We start from the raw sequence: 20570 nt of genomic DNA on the forward strand, positions 1-20570 counted from the left end.
TTAAACAAGCAGTCACTTGGGTTCCAAACTCAGCTTTTCAAGCATATGCTGAATTATTCCATGCTTCTTAGTATTAAGTGAATACATTGGTATCTTGTAATTGTGGCCAATTTGTTGAGTGTTAATGCACTTTAGTTGCATGAGGTACAATTGAATGAGCTCCCTGGGGTGCTGTTGCTGTAAAATATGGCTTTGGAGGAGCTGATTGGCAAATCCTCTGTCCTTTGATTAACCTTCCCTTAAAACCCCAACTCCTGGATTTAGTGTCTTCTTGACATCTAAAAAAGGTATCAACTTACTTTATTGTAAAGGGTGTTTTCAAGGTTCTTTTTGAAAAAAAAAAGTTGGGGACTCTTTATCTATGGGAAATCTAGACTGTCCCATGTATTGGTTAGTTAGCAGGTAAAAGCGTACCTTGTCCCTCAGCTTTTAGTTTGTGTGACTCTATTTATTTCTGAGACCAATTTATTCCCTGCTGTCAAGGCATAGTTCCTGCTTAGCATGTTCTTAGGAAAAGTGTGGCGTCTGTCTTGCAACTCTCATCTCTATACTGTGAAGATAGCAAAGATGTAAAAAGTATGATGAATGCACATGCAAATTACAGTGGGCTCCTCTTTTAAATATTAATGCTTCTTGTCACCCCATGGTAAGGTGAAAGTTAAAATCATCTTTTTTCTTTGTTAGGCTTTTTAATGTGACAGCAGAAGGAAACCGAGCCATTCTAGTCTATTCCTAATAAGAAAGAAAAATGCATTCTAATGAAGAAGAGGAAATTGTTGATTTTATGTACGTGTGTTCCTGAATTACCTGCTCCTTCATGCATTGGTGGTGCAGCTTATGGATATGAAGTGCTGTTGCTAATTATCATTTCAAAAGCCTGGCTCTAATAAGACCAGACACAGCGTCTGATCCTAGCAGGCTCTCTGTGGTGCTAACATTTTGGAGGATGTGAAATTTGATGAATGTTTACAGCTAAAGGTCACCTTTCCTCACACCTACATCAGTCAGGCAGTCACTGGGGCTTAGCTCTTGTGCTCCCACATTGAGTTAATGAGGACTCAAGGACCTGTGAACAGCTACAATTTAAAAAGCTTGGACTTTGAGGAGCGTCAACAGAAATGTTTCAGATAAACTTGAGATGGTCTTTATATATGCATAAATACATATAGAATAGAGAACAATCAAATGCTGAGGACTTTTCAATATGCAGAAAGAGCTGCAGAAAAAAACTGAGTAACTGTACATGTTCTCCTTTTGTTGAAAGAGTCTTTTAGGTCATAGGTTATGATCTCTGTCATCATCCAAGACCCAAACCCCCAAGTTATTATAGCTCCTAGAATATAAGCCAGGCAGATTATAGACTGCAAGTGTGTCCTGCCTGTCACTCAGGAAATATATGGTGTGGCAGTTTCAGGGTTTCCATGCTGCATGAGGACAAGTTTTCTGACAGTGTGAGAGCTCAAGGTCTCTACTCTAGAGCATCAGCCCCCTTGGATCCATCACCACAAAACTTCCCCCTTCCAGCAGCAACTGTACCTGTGAAGAGAGGTGTCTCCAACCTGTGTGTTCACACCATGCCAGTCAGGGCATTCAGGATGTCCACCATCTCCAAGGGCAGCAAGACAGCCTTTATCAAAAGCCTTCAAAATGGACAATGACTGAGATTCCATTTCTATGAATGTATTCTAAGGACATATTAGAGATAATATGACAATGTCTTTAAAAATGGTAGCAACTTAAATGTCCAATGGCAAGGATTTGGGGTAAGGTATATTCATATGCTGGAATGTTATACAACCATTAATAATTTTGTCATACAAGTACATGGTATAAAAGTGTTCCCACTCAACGGTGGCTTACACGGTGACTTTTATGTTACACATATTTTACACGATAAAAATTAGTGTTCACAAATATTTTAAGTGAAACTTATCAGTTCCAAAACAGGATATAGTGGCTTCTCACTTAATATGTGAAAACACATCCTGAAATAGTAACAGCTGTGATTTCAACATTTAGGCCAAGAACATAAGTGGATTTTTTATTCTTCACTTTCTGTGTTTTCTAGCCCTTCTTTTCAGTATGCTTATTTTATGTAAACTATGGGGAAAATGAATAAGCTACCTAGATAAATAGAAGGAAAGTGTTCTCCTCCTTGATTTATTTTTATGACTTTTTAGTTGAGTTTCATTTCATTCTGCTTATTAAGTAGAAACATAACTCCTGAAGAAGGAGATATTTGTGACTATATTAAAATCTGGAGCCCAAATTCCACCAGTATAGATATCTAATCAGATTATAGTGTTGAGATGTTGAACAGTTAAGACAATAATAGAAACATTTCCATATTGCCTGAGCTCTTGATAGTTTTTCCTATGAAGTTTTTCAGAATGCAATGCAAAAATAATAAAGATGGAACTGCTCTGGAGGTGGTAATCCAAAATTTTAGAAAATAGAGACTGGAATTAAACTCTTGGGATGATGGGCCATGGAATGAGTGGTTCTCATTGATGAAAACTCTGTTTGAATTAGTACAGTGCCTTCATCCCTAAACTATCACCAAATTGCTGGGCAAAAGTCTAGTTATTTTGACACTTCCCTGCAGGATATAATTTGTAGAAATTGGTTATTAATATATTTATAGCATTGGATTACTGGTCAACAGATTTAACTGAGCAGCTACTATGTGCCTATGACCATGCTAGATGTACAAAAGGTAAAAAGGCAGGACTCGTTTCCTCAAAGTGCAGGCCATGTTTACTTGATTTAATAGCAAAGTGCCCAGAGTCCATCGTGGAGGAAGTGGGTGAAGGGTTTATGTGACCTAAGAGGTTTCCCTGGACATCTGTCCACGCTACCTTACTCCCTCAGATTAGTCAGAGCAAGGAGTGGGTACCTCTTCACAAAGAAAGTGTTCTGCTTGGAAGAAGTTTCTGTTTCTTATAATAGTTTATAGTTTAGTTTATAGTTCTAATCAGGGAACCAATATCCTTATCTCAAAGTGTGGTAAGTAAAATATGGGCAGTAACATAGATCTGTTCTCAACTGATATCTATGTGAAGTGCTTTCACATATATTTTTTTGTATATCACATGTTTGAAAGAGTGATCTCAAGAATCAGACTGCCCTGCTTCAGTTCCCTGTCTCCTGCTTGCTGTGTGTGCTTTCTGTTTAATTTTCTGTGCCTCCTTTCAACCACCTCTACAAGGGAAGTGGTGATAATCACTTGTCTCTTTAGAGTGGTTGTGAAGAGCCAATGAGATCACGTGTCGAACCTCCTTAGAACAGTGACTGACCCCTAGTAAATTCTCCATAAATATAAGCTTTATAGTAGGAGTCATGCTGGCGGTTGTATAGAAATAAAATTTTAAATCTAAGAATTCTAACTCCTTTAAATTTAAAAATTTATAGCCGTGAAACACACAAAATTGCAGTGTTTTACATTGCTGAAGGTCAAGAAGACAAGTGTTCTATCCTCTCCAACGTAAGAGGAAGCCAAGCATATGAAGACTTTGTTGCTGGACTTGGATGGGAGGTAATTCATTTCATTTCAGAGGTGTTTATTGGCCAGCACTATATAAGGACGTGTATAAGCTAGACACCAGTTGTACAAAGTTTTATATTCAAATCTAGCACATGTAGCATGTGCTACATGTATTGAATTTGACATCTTGTGTTAGTTGCTCTTCAGTACTTCATACATGAACTTTTGTTTCCCTTTAACTTTTCATAATATTTTATTCACTTCTTGTCAGAATCAAATAGATTGGCTCACTCAGTCATAGACAGTTTGTAGTAAGAGAAGACAAATATGGGTAAAAAAGCAATGGCTTTGGCCACAGTGTAGAGATTGGAGAATTAAGCAGTGGCTTGATGGGTGAAAACATGAAGAAAGAGCTGATGAAGTAAAAAATTGGCATGAAAATAGAGTAGAGTAGCTTTGATGCTTCAGCAGCCAACCTGTTTCCCTTAGGGAGATCCCAGGATGACTGATATTGAAAGAATATGCTATTTCTTTGCTAAATGATGCTCATACAGACATATACATTTATACACACACACACACACACACACACACACACACACACACACACACAGTCTCTAGGAACATAAATCTAAAGGAAAATATATTTCTAGAATCTAAAAGAACTCAGAGTGGTTATAATGGAAACAGCATATCTGAAATAATTTTCTGATTTTTCCTTACTTTTATTTTGGTTTCTTGGTTATCTGTGCTGTTAGAAACTGTCTGTATGCCTAAATAAGACTTGTCTCTGAGAGCTGAATGTTAGTAAGGAAACTAATATGGAGATGGGTACAGGAGAAGCCTACATCTAGGTGAAAACCATGTACTTTATAAAATGTAAAGTTGATTTTACTCTAAAAGAGTTATTGCACTTCAGTAAATTGTCCTTCTTACTAATAAGGTGACTTCTTATTTGCTGTAGACTATAGTTAATCATTTAACTAATACACCATTTAAACCACACATTCTTAACTAGAGTTTTTAGAAAAAACTTGAACATTAATTTAGTGTATATATTGATTGTATTTGGCACAAAAGAGATTCTTCTATTGCTTTTTTTTTTTTCATTTGTGTTACAACAGGTGCTTTACTGAAAGAATTCTAGTTTATGAAAAGTTTAAAAAAAAAGAGAGATCCTAGGCACTAAGAAGTGAGCATTCACACCACAGCTTGAAAAAGAATAACTCCAAGACTAGCAGTAGTGGTGTAAATCAGAACAACCCCTTTGAAAGACAGTTTATCAATGGCTGTTAAATTTTAAAACATCTGTGCCCTTTAATATAACATCCCAGCAAAACATTTGCTGGAATGGTCCTTGTGGCTTGACCACACCAGCTGTGTTTGAGAAAGCAGAAAATCCCATAAATCCATCAATAGGGTATCTCTTTGTGTGTGTGTGTGTGTGTGTGTGTGTGTGTGTGTGTGTGTGTGTATTTATGTAAATACATATATGTATGTGTATATATATGCATATGTACATATACACATATGTATAGGATGGGAAAAAAACTAGAGAAATATGCACCAAACTTTATGTTTATTTATTTTTGAGTGAGAGAGAGTATGAGTGGGGGAGGGGCAGAGAAAGGGAGACACAGAATCCGAAGCAGGCTCCAGGCTCTGAACTGTCAACACAGAGCTCAATGTGGGACTGGAACCCATGAACCGCAAGATCATGACCTGAGTGGAAGTCGGGCACCCAACCAACTAAGCCACCCATGCGCCCCAAGAAATATGCACCAAACTTTTGATGGTGATTTTCTCAAGCTGGTAGGATTTCAAAGCACTTTCACTGTTAATGTTTCTTTCATATTTTAATTTTGTCTAACTTAGTATTACATTTGTTTGTCATCAGGAAGCTATAAAAATGAAAGTAATTAGATTGCTCAAAAAATGGGCATTCCTGCTAGGTGAATGAGGATAACTGATGCTTGACTCTCATTCTTTCCTCTTTGTTACCCTCATCAGGTGGATCTCTCAACCCACTGTGGGTTCATGGGTGGACTTCAGCGCAACGGCAGCACGGGGCAGACTGCCCCTTACTATGCTACCTCGACTGTGGAAGTGATTTTCCACGTTTCAACTCGGATGCCATCAGACTCAGATGATTCACTCACCAAAAAGGTAAGGAGCCTCTTTGAAGACCACACTTAGCCTCCCTGGTTTGTGGGTGAGGATCTCCTAGTCCGGATCGAAGGCCTTGACATAACTATGCACTGAGACTGCTTTCCTCTGGATGCAGCTTCAGTATTGCTCTTCTCAAGCTACAGTTGTAGTTTAATCTGTAATATCTAGCTTGGTGCAAACTGGATAAAGAAACAAATGAAAAGCAATCAATCATTTGAGTCTTAAATGCTGAGATTAAGATTTAGGAAAAGAAAGGGGCTTAAATGTTGTTAATTTTGGGTCTTCTCTCACCTGACTATTAACTGACAGAAAATAATAACATAGCTGACCTCTCAGGTTGGCAGAGGTCATAAGATGACCCTGTACTGATGGAGAGCTGAGAAGGCCGGCACCTCTCAAGCTTGCTGGGGGCAATTGGGCAACATCTGCGAAAATGACAAGTGCAAGTGTGCTGCAGTCTAAGGATCCCACCTTCGGCACTGACCTCGTCTCTCTTTCAACTTGGACCTTCCGGATAGTTTTCTCTAGAATTCAGAGGAAACCTCCTCCACTCTGAGGAACCCCCCCCCCCCCCCCCCCCCCGCAGGGGAACATGATGCTGAACTTTCTGATATCCATGGTGTTCACTTCAGGTGATTCTCTCTTAGAGGTGAGGAGTTCCTTAACAGAAGAGGAATCTTAGTCTGCGAAGCAAGCCTAGAAATCTGACCCACTTCTGTGAGTTTCCATATGAAAGGAACAACTGTAGCTAGCTTGCTAGTGGGTGGCAGAGCAAGCCTGGAATCCTTACCTCACACCCACTCTCTTCCTGCAAGGATGCACGAAAACTGAAGACAGCACCTGAGTGGATGGGAAGGCAGCTTATTCGGGAGCTAAGTTTGCCATTGGAGGACCTACTGTGTTGGTTATAGCCAGGGTCTGGAGACCAACAGACCTGGGCTTAACTGTGTATCCAGTTACTAGCCCATGCCTCAGTTTCCCCATCTACTAAACGAGATTGAAAACAGCCTGTGTGCCAAGGTTGTTGTGAAATAAATGGATAATGCCTGTGAAACTACTTACCATGGTGCCTAGTGTAAGATCTCTAATGGTCAGCCCTCATCATTGCCCACCAGTCTAATTGAGTCTTTTTCCTCCTGACTCATTAGGAGGTGATTGACATTGGCCAGCAGACCCCACTATTACCTGCCTCATCTCTTTTCTCTGCGGTTTTGCTTTTTCCTCACTGCAGCCCCAAATGTTTAGACCACCTACATCGGGGATAGTGGTGCTCATAAAACTTCAGAACTCAGCCTGTGGCACAATCACAGACAACTTTCACAGTGTCCAAGTGTCTGGGATGTGCAAAGCATGATGGGCTTTCACTGTCTGGGCCACCTGTTAGCATGGCCTTCCACTGGCCATGTGTTGTTTCCTCAGCCATGGAGGAGCTGCCTTAGGTCTTGGCCTCCCTGGTGGTGGCGTTCTTAGTGAAGGAGACCCTGCTCTATTTCAGATTACCAAGACCTTAGGCAAGGCTTACACATCCTTTTTATTTGTAGTACCTTGTAAATTGCTGCTAATCCGCAAATGTGTTGCCATATTCTGATTTTTTTATGACTGAGAACTATTGTTGTTAATAGGTTTACTTAAACTATTTTTAAATTATTTCCTAAATAGGATTGTCTTTTTTTCTTTCTTTTTTTCTTTTCTTTCTTTTTTTCTTTTCTTTCTTTCTTTCTTTTCTTTCTTTCTCTTATTTATTTATTTTGAGAAAAGACATCGTGTTTTCTTGATACAGTGCCTTACTATATAAATAATGTTGCAAGGCTTGGCCTGGTTGAAAGATTCCCTACTGTAATAATCAAAATTCAGCTGATACCTTTTGCAGCTCCTAGATTTAGTATCATTAGTGACAAACTCTCTTTATCAGGATGTCTCACAGCCAGACTGAAAATCAGTCACAGTAACAGCAGCCCACAGTTCCTTGTCTTATTCTAACTAAATTGTCCCTAACAGCTTAAAAATGAGCTGCAAAATTCTAAAGTGATTCATGCTCTCTTCTGCCCCTGTCATGGGGGCACTTTTTCAATTCTGCAATCCGGTTGCAACCCCATACTGAACTCTTGATCCTTCACTGCAGAAATTTGTTAGCTCTAGCTAGATTAGATTTTTCACAGCTAATCTAACTGCTGTAGGGGTTTGCAGAGTGGGGACAGAGCTGTGCTATTGGATTTGTCCAATTCATTTGACTCCAGGACTATAATTGCACTTATGTCTTACAAGGCTTTTATAGCCTCAGGCTGGCCAGCCGCATAAAAAACAAATTGGCAGTGATACAGTACGAGTGAAAAGGGATGAAAGGCCCACATTATCAGTCTCTAGGCAGCACTGTTCTGGCAGGAAGTTTCTTGGTTAATTTACAAATAAAACTTAGATTTTAGGATGGGCACACTGTCAGCTGAACAATGGGGATGTCAGGCCTGACTGTTACTTAGTAAAAGTAGCAGCCGGGCCCACTGAGGAGCAGGAATTCTTCAATCAAACAGACGACTCCTTCTGGAGCCAGCTGGCGATGTAATGCAATTAGTCGGGAAAGGAGGTCAGCCTATTAGGTGTGTACCATGACCAGTGTCACCAGTGCGTGCCGCCTGGCAGCAGCAGGCAGAATGGGCCAGGCAGAGGGACTTTAAAACTCTGTCAGGACGAGAAGTGGCAGGACATGGGGTTGATTTCTTAAGTCTTAAGAACCGAGCATTTGTTCCAAGCCTGTTAAGCATCCGCGCGTTCTGGAGCCTGTTGTGCAACTGAAGCAGTAGCTGGCATGAATGACAGCTCCATCCCAGGATGAGACTCATCAGCCTCTCCCAGATTACACGAGTCGTGCCAGCTTGACTTGTGTGCACGCAACAAACTCACTGGTGGACTTCAGTTTGGGGGCCTCGATTCTGAATTCTCCAAAACTCACAAAATGACATCTCTGTAATGAAAGCCCCTTTAAACTGAGCTTCCAGAAGCTTCATGGAAGTTTCCAGAGTGTTCCTTCATATTCTGACATGGTGGACAATTTGGCCAGGTTAGTTTTACTTGTTTCACCTGCTTGTGTTCTTGTCCGAGGTGGAAGAGAGCATGTGTTTGCTCCTTGCTCCAGATCTAGCAGTCAGTGGGTCCTGTGGCCTTAGCTCTGAGTTTCGCGAGTTAGCTAATGAAACTATAACTTGTCCAGAGATCTGGGGCACATGACATTGAAAGCAGCTTTGAAAGAATGAATATTGTATCACTGCCACACAAAAATAGCTTTTCCTTACCTACAAAAATGCCACACTGGGAGGACAGGTCTCCCTGGCTGTGGTTGTGAGAATACAGCCCAAACAGAGTTATGAAAGACTTGCTTGGATTATATAATTGAGGAACCTAATTGAGAAAGGCACAGTAAGTGCTAAAGTTCAGTAATCACTGTACTACCTAATGCCTTGCAGCTTATACTTCTGGATTGAGAGGAGCCATCACAGGCGTTAGGGTGCTGGCATTAGGTGGTAGCCCCACATTTGAAGGGTATTCAGTAGATATGTTCTTCCCATTCTGACTTTAGTGCCAGCATTATATCAAGGGGCACATAACCACCTAGAAGGTTGCTTCTCTTTATAGGATGAGAGTAGCCCCACTATCACAATTACCTTCTGCCGGTCTAAATTCCTCCCAAAATTTCAGTTTGATACTATTCCTATTTCCCTTGAAAACATGCCTCTACTGTGTTGCTGGTGATGCTGGCTACCATGTTTTTACTCCAAAAGGATTGAATTTCAGGAGTGTGTTGTGAGGGCCTGGCATGTTCTATTAAAAAGGAAAGAGAAAAGAGAGGTGGAAATAGAGAAACATAGATGTTCAGTGTTGCTGTGAGAACCCAGTGTCTTTTTTTTTTCTTTTAACTATTTATGGGTAGTAATGGGTTGGCTACACCTTTCACCTGCTACCCTTCTAGCCTTTACATGTCAGAGGGGGAGAAGAAGAAAAAAAGAATCATACTAGATAATTTTATATTTAGAAAGTCTTAGGCACCATTAAATTGTTCTGGATCATCATGACTCGTGCTGAATACCCACAGTTAAATTTGTCCCAGAGTTCATGTTCAGAATAGTTGAATCAGGCACCCCTCACTGTAGGGGCCACCTGAAGATGCACCTGTACCTCCCTAGAGCAAAGGTACTGGCATAAGTCTTTTTTAAAAAAAATTGACTTAGGGGCACCTGGGTGGCTCAGTCGGTTGAGCGTCCAACTTCGGCTCAGGTCATGATCACTGTCAGTGAGTTCGAGCCCCGCGTCGGGCTCTGTACTGACAGCTCAGAGCCTGGAACCTGTTTCAGATTCTGTGTCTCCCTCTCTCTCTGCCCCTCCCCCACTCATGCTCTGTCTCTCTGTCTCTCTCTCTCTGTCAAAAATAAATAAACATTAAAAAAATTGAGAGTAAAAAAAAATTGACTTACACAGTCATTCCCAGAAACATGAAAGAGTGAAGAATAAGAAAGCATTGCAGCAAACCAACTTCCTTTAACTTTGTAAATGGAAAGGAGGCCATGTTGGGGGTCACCTTGGATTTTTCTTTTGTGGTCAAATAGTCTATAAAGAAAATTGTATTTATGCGATCATGTTTTAAATATATGGTATTCCAGAGCATCCCCTTTTTTGCATTTTTTTTCATGTTTTGTATCTTAACACAAAATGAAAACATTACCTTTGGCACAACATCCCTATTTGATTAACGGTGCCCCTGAATTTAGTCATGTTTGGGGGGGTTCGTCTATTAAATAAGCTAGGAAGCCAGAAATACTTTTTTCGTGGTGGTAGATAGCATTCTTCTCCTACAGTGTGTGGGAGAACCAAACCTTAGATTTTCCATAGGTGTCCAGGGACCTTCACCAGTCAGCTTTTATGGTTGTAGGACTTCAATTTTGGCCAACATTTTAGTCTTTATAATCTAGTTTCTTTTAGTCACATTTTCAGGCTTATTTCATCTGTGGCTTTCTCCAGCCCAGGATGTGCAGTCACTATGCAGGAGCTTTATCAAGGACGTTCTTGTGTCTGAAGAGCTTGGCCCGGGAGGAAGTCTCAAAGAGCCCCTTCCCCTGCTCAGAGAGGCCAGGAGTCTCTGACTTGTTTTTGGACTTGATGGCCTCTTTGTGTATAAAATGACAAAAACAGTGGGCCACGCTATCTGAGCTGTGGCAGTACACCTGGCTTAGGTGGCTGTGAGCAGTAGGAATGGCACTGAGAGGCCTGGCCAGGTCCCCAGGCCCGCCCTGCTGCTCACTGTTCATGTACCTTGTATAGGTGCTGCCTTTGCCTTCCTGAGCCCCATCTCCTCCTTGTCACATAACAGAAAGATGATGTCTCCTGCCGCAGAGAGTACGCGGAAAGGCTAAAGAAAATAATACATGCAAACATACTTTCTGGATAGGAAGGCACTCTTTGAAGGCTAGGTACTAGTGTTCTTATTAAATTGAAGTCGTATTTATTAGTTTCTTAAACAAAGGTAATTTATGCAAACTTTTTCTTAAACCTTTGTCACAAATCTAGTTCTTATACATTTGGTAATTGTGTTAGAGTGGCTTATGTTCTCTTGTATTCAAATTTTTTTCTTAATAACCATCGAATTAAGAATGTTATGAAGCCGTATTGTAATATGGAATAAAAGGATCATGTTGTTAATTGTTCAGAAACACGCTCAGCAATATGAAACATAAGGCTTTAATGCAAGAGTAAAATTCAATTTAACAAAATCCTCGGAAAGGTCTTGTCCCCATCCAGGCATAACGTACCTTCTGTGCTTCTATGCATCATCTCAATGCTAGTGTAGTTCATAAAAAGTGAGAGGTGTTTTCATGTACTTGTGTTTTTTTTAATCCTCATAGAAGACAGCAGTGTTATACCTTTGTTTGGTAGTGAAATACTTTTGCCTCTGAGTATTATAATTCAATTTGTAAGCCACGACCCCTCATAAACTGCTGTTATCACTCTGATTAATAAAGAGCCAATTGGCCATTGCAGCTTCGTCACTTGGGGAATGACGAGGTCCACATCGTCTGGTCTGAACACTCCAGGGACTACCGCAGGGGCATTATCCCGACTGCCTTTGGAGACGTTTCAATCATTATTTACCCAGTGAAGAATCACATGTTCTTTATCGCGATCACGAAGAAACCCGAGGTACGTTTTCACCGCATTATCGCTCTGACTCATACAGCGTTTGCCATACAATTCACTGTTTTTGAGAAACAATGATATAAATATGTTAAAGGGGACTTTTGTCCAACTGGTGAATGTCTCACATGTATCTGAATTACACATGCTATAAAGAAATTCAGTATGAATTGAGATTTTCAGAGTATCTTTCCTCATGAGCACAGAATTCTGTATTTTATTACTAGACTCTTTAAAAATTAGAACATAAACACATTCATGATATTTTAAATGTTTTAAATTTAATTTTTTTTAATTTAAAAAATTTTAATTTTATATCTGGGACACTTGATTAATAATAATAATAATAATAATAATAATAAGAGTTGAAAGAACCCCATGTCACATCAAGCATTTTGTGGCTGGCCACGGGTACAGAATTCGACCTGGCATGACAAACAGGCACTGCTCACCGAGCCTCTGACTGCTGCTAATAGGGGTCAATCCTGAAGGATTGCAGGCATGTCTGTGAAGAGGTTAGGCCTCTGCAGCACAGCCCATGTGATGACTTTTAACAATTGAAGCACCTTGCCACCGGATCAATGCAACCATGTCAATTGGTATCGATCATGGGAATGGCTGGAACAATCCAATGGTTATGTGCCCTGTAGTAAATTGGCTGGGGCTTCGATCCTTGCCATGCCTTTACTGGTATTTTAGCCATGCTTTATATAGTGACTTGTTTTTGTGTTGGAATTATTAATAGAAGGGTTCATTTTTAAGTTTTTAATTAAATGTTAGGCATAGTTAAGTCACTCCTCAAGAAAACAACTTTGTGCTCTAGCTTGGTATTAAGTGTGATCTTCATTTTTGTTTCAAATTGTTCTCCTAAAAGAGGTTAAAAGTTACCATTCTAAACCCTCTGTTTTTGTGCTTTAAAATAAGTGGTAACTGTCATTTACTGGGATTTTAATATAATCTTTGGTGTTAAAGCTGTAAGCATTAAAGAGCTAAGAAGTGAAAGGTGCTTCAAACCGTAGCTGGCTCAGAGTAAAAGCTGTTGGAGTTGTTGGTTGTTGCTGTTATTGTTATTATTACTATTACTGCTGTTATTTTTCTATTACAGTCACTACCATGAAAAGAGAGTAAATAATGAATCCCAAGTGTAACATGCTTATCGTTTCTCAGTCTAGACACAGTGTGGGTCACCTTCTGAATTCAGGAAAGTCTCACTCTGGCTGGTGAGGCGCCTGACAGAAAGAAAATCCTCTTTTCTATTCAGGGAGTGAAGATGCCTCAAGTCCTTCATAGTAAATATTGGTGTTATCTTTCTTTTTTTTTTTTTTCTATTGTTTATTTATTTCAGAGAGGGAGACTGCACACATGCGTGCATAGGAGGGGCAGAGAGAGGGATACAGAGAGAATCCCAGGCAGGCTCCATGCTTTCAGCACGGAGCCTGACGTGGGGCTTGATCCCACAAACCATGAGATCATATCCTGAGCTGAAATCAAGAGTCAGACACTTAACCGACCCCTTGGTGTTATATTTGATTCACGTTTTTGTGTGTGTGAAGTTTTCACTCTCGTGTAAGAAAATGGCTCTGAGTGCTAATAACATTTGTGTCTGTCCAGGAAGAACACTAACGTTTTCAGCAGAAAACATTAATATTAGATTCAGTGTCCTATAGCTTCCAAATCGGGAAAATGTGGTTCTTTAATATTTAGTATGGATTAACTGGCTTCATTAGTTCATTTTCAACATGGCCCTGTAAAACATCATTTAGTATCCTAAAAACGTCTCCTTTATTTTTGTAGTAAATAAAGAAATATAAAAGGTATTTCAATTCATTTTATAGTATGAATAGTGACACTTTAAACTTTCTTTGAAAGTGATTTTTAAAAAGGTATTAAACTTTTAACACATGAAAACAAGTACTAACATACCTTTTTAAAATTTCTTTAGAGAATGTAAGTTTTATAAATTTGGTCACAAATTTTGACAAGATGAATTGAGCAAATCGCTGTCTTAATATTTCAATTCAAAAAGCCTAAAGGGAAGAAGAGAATAATGGCCAACTGGAAATTTAGCGTTATCCCCACATTTAAAGTACAAACCATTACAATGTAATAAAATTAATCCAGACATTTCCAGGGCAAGTGTGGCTGACCTTTTGTTCACCAACCACTGACCCCAGGGTGAATGCAAGAGGCTTGTGGAGGGAAAGTCTGTTTGTTTGGCTTCAGTCCCTGGTATTTAAATTGCATTCCCTAATCAAATGAAAAGGCTGTCCTCTCTATCAGGTTACAGAATCCATGGCAACATTTGGCCTTTTATATCCATAATGTTAGCCTTTTTGTTTGCATCTAAGTAGAGACACCTGGAGCAATGTTAACATTAACCGATTTAGCATTAATAGCTTCATTATATAAGAATTTCTGATCAGATAGCTGTTACTTTTGTTATATTGCTTCAGCTTGTATTGTTGTCATTTTTTATCTCCCTGCTTGGCAACCAGGCAATGATTTGCAAATTTTTTTTGTCTTGATTAATTAAGCAATATAATTATCAGTAACCGTGATGCAGTCTTTGCTCAACAAAGCTTCTGAGAGAAAACAATGGTAAGTCTGTTAGTATGAATGCATTCCACGCGTCCCAGATGCATGAGGATATTATGGACAATGAGGGGAAAGGCCGCCTGTGAGCGAGGACAAAGGGTGCCACGCAGACTCGACACACTGCACATACCGCCAGGGACATGCTGCGGGCTCCCTGGGACACAGACGCCTCGTTAGATTACAGCTAGTCAGCAGAGATTAATTCTCAGCCATTTGGTGCAATAATTTACCCATTCCCCAGTCTTTTAACTAGTGCTCCTCACTGTGGAAGTAAAGGCTTTGTACTCAAAAGGTTTATTTAACCTTGCCTACTTTTAGGGATCTCCACCAAAATTGTTATTTTTGTTTAGAAATTGTATTGATGCAGCCACTTGAAATTGAGGAATATGCTTTTGGAGGAGGACAGGATTATGCACAAGTTTCAAAGATTGTAGGTAGAGTCAAAGGCATTTCTTTTAGCACCTGTATATTTCAGCTGAATATAGTATGACTCTCGTCTAAGTCCATTTATTTTACTGGTCTCTGGGCAGCCATACTTCTCTAAGAATAATTTTAATCCTTTTTTAGGAGGGGGGAAAAAAAAAAAACCTCATCAGTACACAAAAGTCCTGCTCATTGGGTAGAGTCATGCATATTCAAATTGTACTTTCATTCACTCAGCCTCATTAATAGCGTATGTAATAATGTAGGGCTATTTGTAATACAAGCTCACAGGCAGCATTGCTTCCAAGTCCTTTGAAATTTAACATATTTCGCTTTTTCATTCCATACACCTCCCTTAAATATACAAATTATGTGCCTGGCAGAATCCGCCTCCTCTTAATAATACACAGCACTTGCGAAATGGTATGTTGAAGAAATGTGGGTGTGCTTGTGTGAGCACAGAAAACCCTTGCATCTGAGAGGCCACTCACTTCTTGAGCTTTTTATTGAACTTAAATAAATAAATAAATAAATAAATATCAGTGTGTTTAGCCACATGATTTCATTGCTAAATTACTTTCAAAGTAAGTTCACCTCTATAAACATTGACACAGTAGTCTTTGGTCACAGAAAAGAAATGTGCTGCTATCAGATTGGGCTTTTTTTTTTTTTACTTCTACTTTTATTACTAAGTCAGGGAAGATTTGCATATAGAGCAGAACATGAGTGCCTAAAAGTGTTTGTTCTGTAAAAAAGGGGTTCATAAAGCTTCCATATTGCAGTGAGGACCCGTGTTGCTTTTCTTTTTCAGTAACTGAAAATAATTTTGATGCTCAAAACATTTTTGCCTTTATGAATTTGTGAAGGTAGGTTTCAGTGCTTCTGTCATGTTTACCTCCAGGCACATTAGTGATTGGCTAGCGACTGGCCAGAGGGCTGATGTGCTGAAGCAGCCTTGACCTGGAGCAGTTAAGACAAGAGGCAGCTTTGGTGAAGCCAAGGGTCCTCTTCACCACCTCAGCCAGAATGTCGGTTTTGTAAATGAAAAGACGTGTTAATGTCCTCCAACCTCTACTTTCTTGGCCCTGGTAGATTTGGACATGGGAGAAAAATGGATGATTCAGTCACTTCTGAGCAGTATAGGCAGGAAAGAATGCTAGGAGACCGGGTAAGGGGCCAGAGTTCCACTTCCTGTGCTGCCACAAGTGGGTGGGGTGTCTTGGGCAGGTCTCTTAATTTCTTCGGACTTTTATTTCCTCAGCTGTAACACTCACTGGGGACGGAGGTCTCTCTACAGTCCTTTTTAGGGATTTTAAGTGCCCCTTTAAGATGATGGGCCCTGTTGGATCATCCTGTTCCCAGATGCCTGTCCTTTCCCCAAGCTGCCCCAATTCACCACGTTGCTGTCAAGGTGGTATTTGGCTTCCTTGCAGGCTCAGCAGCTACTGGGAGTGTGTGACTGTATGCACATGTGCATGCGTGTGCGCATCCCTCTTTAGGAAGGCAGCTAGCCCAGGACCTTCACCTGGAGCCAGTGCCTAGAAATGCTGGTTAAGGTTGATCCACCAGAAATCATAAGGGCATTTGCACATGCAAGGTCAAGAATGGCCAGTATTTGCACCTGTGTTTGAAAGGAAATCTTTTACTAGTGTGGCTTCATTATGTATGGACTATGTTTCACTGCAACATGGTTATGGAAATTTCTTTTTATTTCATATGTGTAATTTTCTTAAATATTTGTCTCAACCCCAACCAAATAACCTTTTTGAGATTAAGTCATATCCTTTAAAACACTCTGGGAAATTCTCAGGGAAAATAACTTGTTAACTTCCTAATATGTGAAGAAGCATTTATTTTGAAAGAAAACTGAGGGGCACCTGGGTGGCCCAGTCAGTTAAGCATCTGACTCTTGGTTTCAGCTCAGGTCATAATCTTGCAGCTTCATGGGTTCGAGCCCCGCATTCAGCTCAGTGTTGGCACTGTGGAGCCTACTTAGGATTCTCTCTTTTCCCGTCTCTCTCTGCCTCTCCCCCACTTATGCTGTCTCTGTCTCCCTCAAAATAAATAAATAAATAAATAAAAAGATAACTGAAAACACTGAATAACCAGAATTTACTGAAATACATTATTTTTTTTTTAAGATTTTATTTTTTTACACAATCTCTTCACCCTACATGGGGCTTGAACTTACAACCCCGAGATCAAACATCACATGTTCTACTAACTGAGCCAGCCAGGCGCCCCTAAGATACGCTATTAAATGGGTTACTGCAATAGATTCTCTTTTGGTAATTTATTGTTAATTGTTATTGGGGCTTTCTTAGTAAAGGAATGACATTGGGAACTTGGGGAAAGGCAGCTGTCATTTGCAGATGTTATATCAAAAACAAATTTCTTCGCTACTTCATTGCCACTCCTAATTAGAGGAATTCCCTGGATACAAGGGATTTATATTATTTCTTTTGTCCGGTTTTTGAAAGACTATCTGAGTCACCCACAAGCAGTTGCCAAAGAATAATAAAGAACATTTATTTATAAGATAAGCCTCAATACAGATGGAAAAAAATCTATAGCCTATTATTAACTCTGAGCTCCTGTTTTATCCTTTACAACAATTTGGCTATTGAGAATTCATTCTGCATTGATTTCTCTCAAAAGTTGGCATTGTTTTCCCTTTTTTTTTCAGTTGTCCTTTGATATATACGTCTCTCTCTCCTTTGCCTTATCCTTATCCTCTCTCCCTCGGCAGCCAGAGCCAGCTTACGTGAACATACACCGAGTGGCAAATGGTAGAGCCCGCTTTGTGTCAGAAACCAAGACCTCTGAGCTGCCTCTGTAGGAAGGGCCTTCTGGACAAGAGACCAGACGTGTTCTCCCCATCCTTTGGTCAGGGTGTCACAAGCACACAGAACTCCTCTGTGAGAAGGAAACAAGGCCACTGCCCCTGGAATCCAAGAACTTATCCTGAAAGGCTTATTTTCTGTGCTGTCCTTGAAATTCATTAGCTTGTTGTTTGTTGTTGTAGGGGGTTTTGTTGTCTGGGTTTCTTCATACGTACTTCCATTACAACTGCGTGTCACTGATTATGGACTGTTTTTAGCATAAATCGTAGGAAGAATTGCACTTATTGGGGTGCCTGGGTATCTCAGTCGGTTGAGTGTCTGACTTCGGCTCAGGTCATGATCTCACAGTTCGTGAGTTCGAGCCCTGCATCAGGCTCTGTGCTGACAGCTCAGAGCCTGGAGCCTGTTTCAGATTCTGTGTCTCCCTCTCTCTCTCTCTGCCCCTCCCCTGCTCAAGCTCTGTCTCTCTCTGTCTCAAAAATAAATAAACATTTAAAAAAATTTAAAAAAAAAAAGAATTGCACTTATTATCTAAGGAATATATTTAAAATTCTTTTAAGTGTGGTGTTACTAAAAATAGGAAGGGTTATTCTTTCTTATTTTTTTATTTGTTATAATTGTCACCTGGACTGGGCAACCCTGAATAATTTTAGACTGAAAATAGCTCCTTGATTTTCCTCTTTGGAATAAAGATGCCCACTTCCCCTAACCCTGCAAGTACTGAGGAGAGACACTCATTTGTTATAATTAGTAAAACTAATAGTTTCATCCTTCTTTGTTCCTGTCTGAGTCTCCTCAGGTGTGACTCTTCCTCTGTTTTCTAGGTGCTGATCTCAAAATAGGTTTAGCCAATCTTTGAAGTTTTTACATCTCTGTGTTTTAACTGTGGAGCCTTTTCTCAGACCCACTAAATGGAAGAAGAGGTATAGCAGCAGAAGCCTGCTCAAGACCTAAGACCACACCATAGCCCTTTCATCCTGGCCTTTCAGGCATCTCCATGAAGCAAATGATAGCCAGTCACAATGTGACCTTGTTCTAGAAATGTACAGGGGGGACAACAGACTTGGTTAATGGCCAGTGGTCAGAGCCTCAGGATCTGGACGCCTTCTGTCAGTCATTCAGGCAGCATATCTATTAAGGCTGCTTCATGCCAGATATTGTGTCAAGGGCTGGCAATCTCATACTCCCGGAATCCCAGTTTTAGTAAGGGAGACAGCCAACAAGTAAGTAAGTAAACGGTTAAACTAGAGACTTTCAGATAGGAGCTTTGGTGTTATAAAGAAGATAAAACAGAGTGATAGGATAGACCAGAAGGTGGCTGCTTTAATTCATGTAGGGTGAATTCTAGTTTCCAATCCAGCATGTAGGGAACTTGGAAGTCATCACTCCCATTCTGACAACATGAGAAAAGCTGAACAAACTGAAAATCAACAACTCTTCTTTGATGCATCAGAGAATTGAAGTCACAAGGAAAATCACTGCTCCCAAAATTGTGGTGACAGAGAGTCACAACTTGCCATAGCAGAAGGCCAGGAACAGAAACCCCTGGGGAATCAATGACAAGATAGGAAAATGTCAGCTCTAGTTTACCGATTGCTGGAGGCTCCATGTACACAAATTTGAGAGTTAGAGTCAAGAGGGGCCTGGTCTTTGGGAGACCCCCACACTTTTGTGTGTTTTCCCTCTAGGAGTCCTACCACTTTCTCACAAAACCTACCACTTTTCTCACATGATGAGGAAAAAACCATCATGCTTCAGTAGAGGGAGGGAAAGAAGCCATTTTGAAATACACCTAGAGCATTCTGTTCTTCTGAATGAGATCTGTCCTCAAGAAGAAGTGTTTTACCAGAGCCTTACCTACTGGGGTTTTACCAGAACCAACTCAAGCTCCCTCTAGCTTTGCTGTCTCACATAAGGAGGAAGTGTGTGTGTTTGGCAGGGAGTGGGAAGCACTTGTGAAGGTCCCAGCCCAGAGACACAGGCTCACTGAGAGACTGAGACCTGATAATAGGTCTGTGGAACACTTCTCCCCCACACCTTATCACTCATCAAAAGGACATTTGTACACTAACAACTGAAAGAACCGCACATCAAGACCTTGTTTAAGAGGGACAGGGGAGACAAAAACACAGGCATACAAGGAGATTTTAGCCTTTGACACCATCATCTGCAGCTTCAGCAGACAATAAAGACAGCCTAACTCCGAGACAGACAAACGTAAAGTGTCACACTAAAGGCTGATTTACTTCAGTTCCTCTTACATGGTATATTCTATTTAGCTTTCCACAAAAAAAAAAAAAAAAAAAAATTACAAGGCATACTAAAAGTCAAAAACAAACAAACAAACCCAGCTTCAAGAGACAGAGCTTGCAAGCATCAGAATCAGACTCAGATTTGGCAGAGATTTTGAAATTATCAGACCAGGAATTTAAAATAACTATGATTACTGTGTCAGGGCTTATAATAGAAAAAGTGGACAGCATGCAAGAAGAGATGACCAATGTAGCAGAGAGATAGAAACTCTAAGAAAGAGTTGAAATGCTAGAAGAAAAAAACACAGAAATGAAGAATGCTCATCAATCAACTGGACAGCTGAGGAAAGGAACTGTGAGCTTAAACATAAGTCAGTAGAAACCTTGAAACTGAACTACAAAAGGAAAAAGGATAAAAAAAAAAAAAAAAGCTGAGCAAAACATTGAAGACCTGTGGGCCAATTGTAAAAGGTGTAATATACACCTAATGGGAATACCAAGAGGAAGAGAATGGTAGAGAAGAAATATTTGAATTTATAAGTAAATATACTTTACATAATATATTTTAATATACATGAGAATTTTTCAAATTAATGACAGATACCAAACCACAGATGCAGAAAACAT

At 40.0% G+C, this 20570-nt stretch overlaps 1 protein-coding gene across 6 annotated transcripts in view; it reads left to right on the forward strand.

Annotated features, from left to right (window-relative positions):
• RALGAPA2 (Ral GTPase activating protein catalytic subunit alpha 2) overlaps positions 1-20570 on the forward strand; it is a 323002-nt gene that overhangs the window by 206101 nt on the left and 96331 nt on the right. For all 6 annotated transcript variants that reach the window (XM_060610992.3, XM_060611000.3, XM_060611012.3 and 3 more), the window contains 3 exons: positions 3412-3535; positions 5495-5650; positions 11678-11836. In XM_060610992.3, the coding sequence (XP_060466975.1) occupies positions 3412-3535; positions 5495-5650; positions 11678-11836 (439 nt within the window). The remainder of the gene's footprint in view (positions 1-3411; positions 3536-5494; positions 5651-11677; positions 11837-20570) is intronic.

The sequence above is a fragment of the Panthera onca genome, chromosome A3, assembly GCF_046562875.1.
Source record: "Panthera onca isolate mPanOnc1 chromosome A3, mPanOnc1 haplotype 2, whole genome shotgun sequence".
In the NCBI taxonomy this organism is placed as follows: domain Eukaryota; kingdom Metazoa; phylum Chordata; class Mammalia; order Carnivora; family Felidae; genus Panthera; species Panthera onca.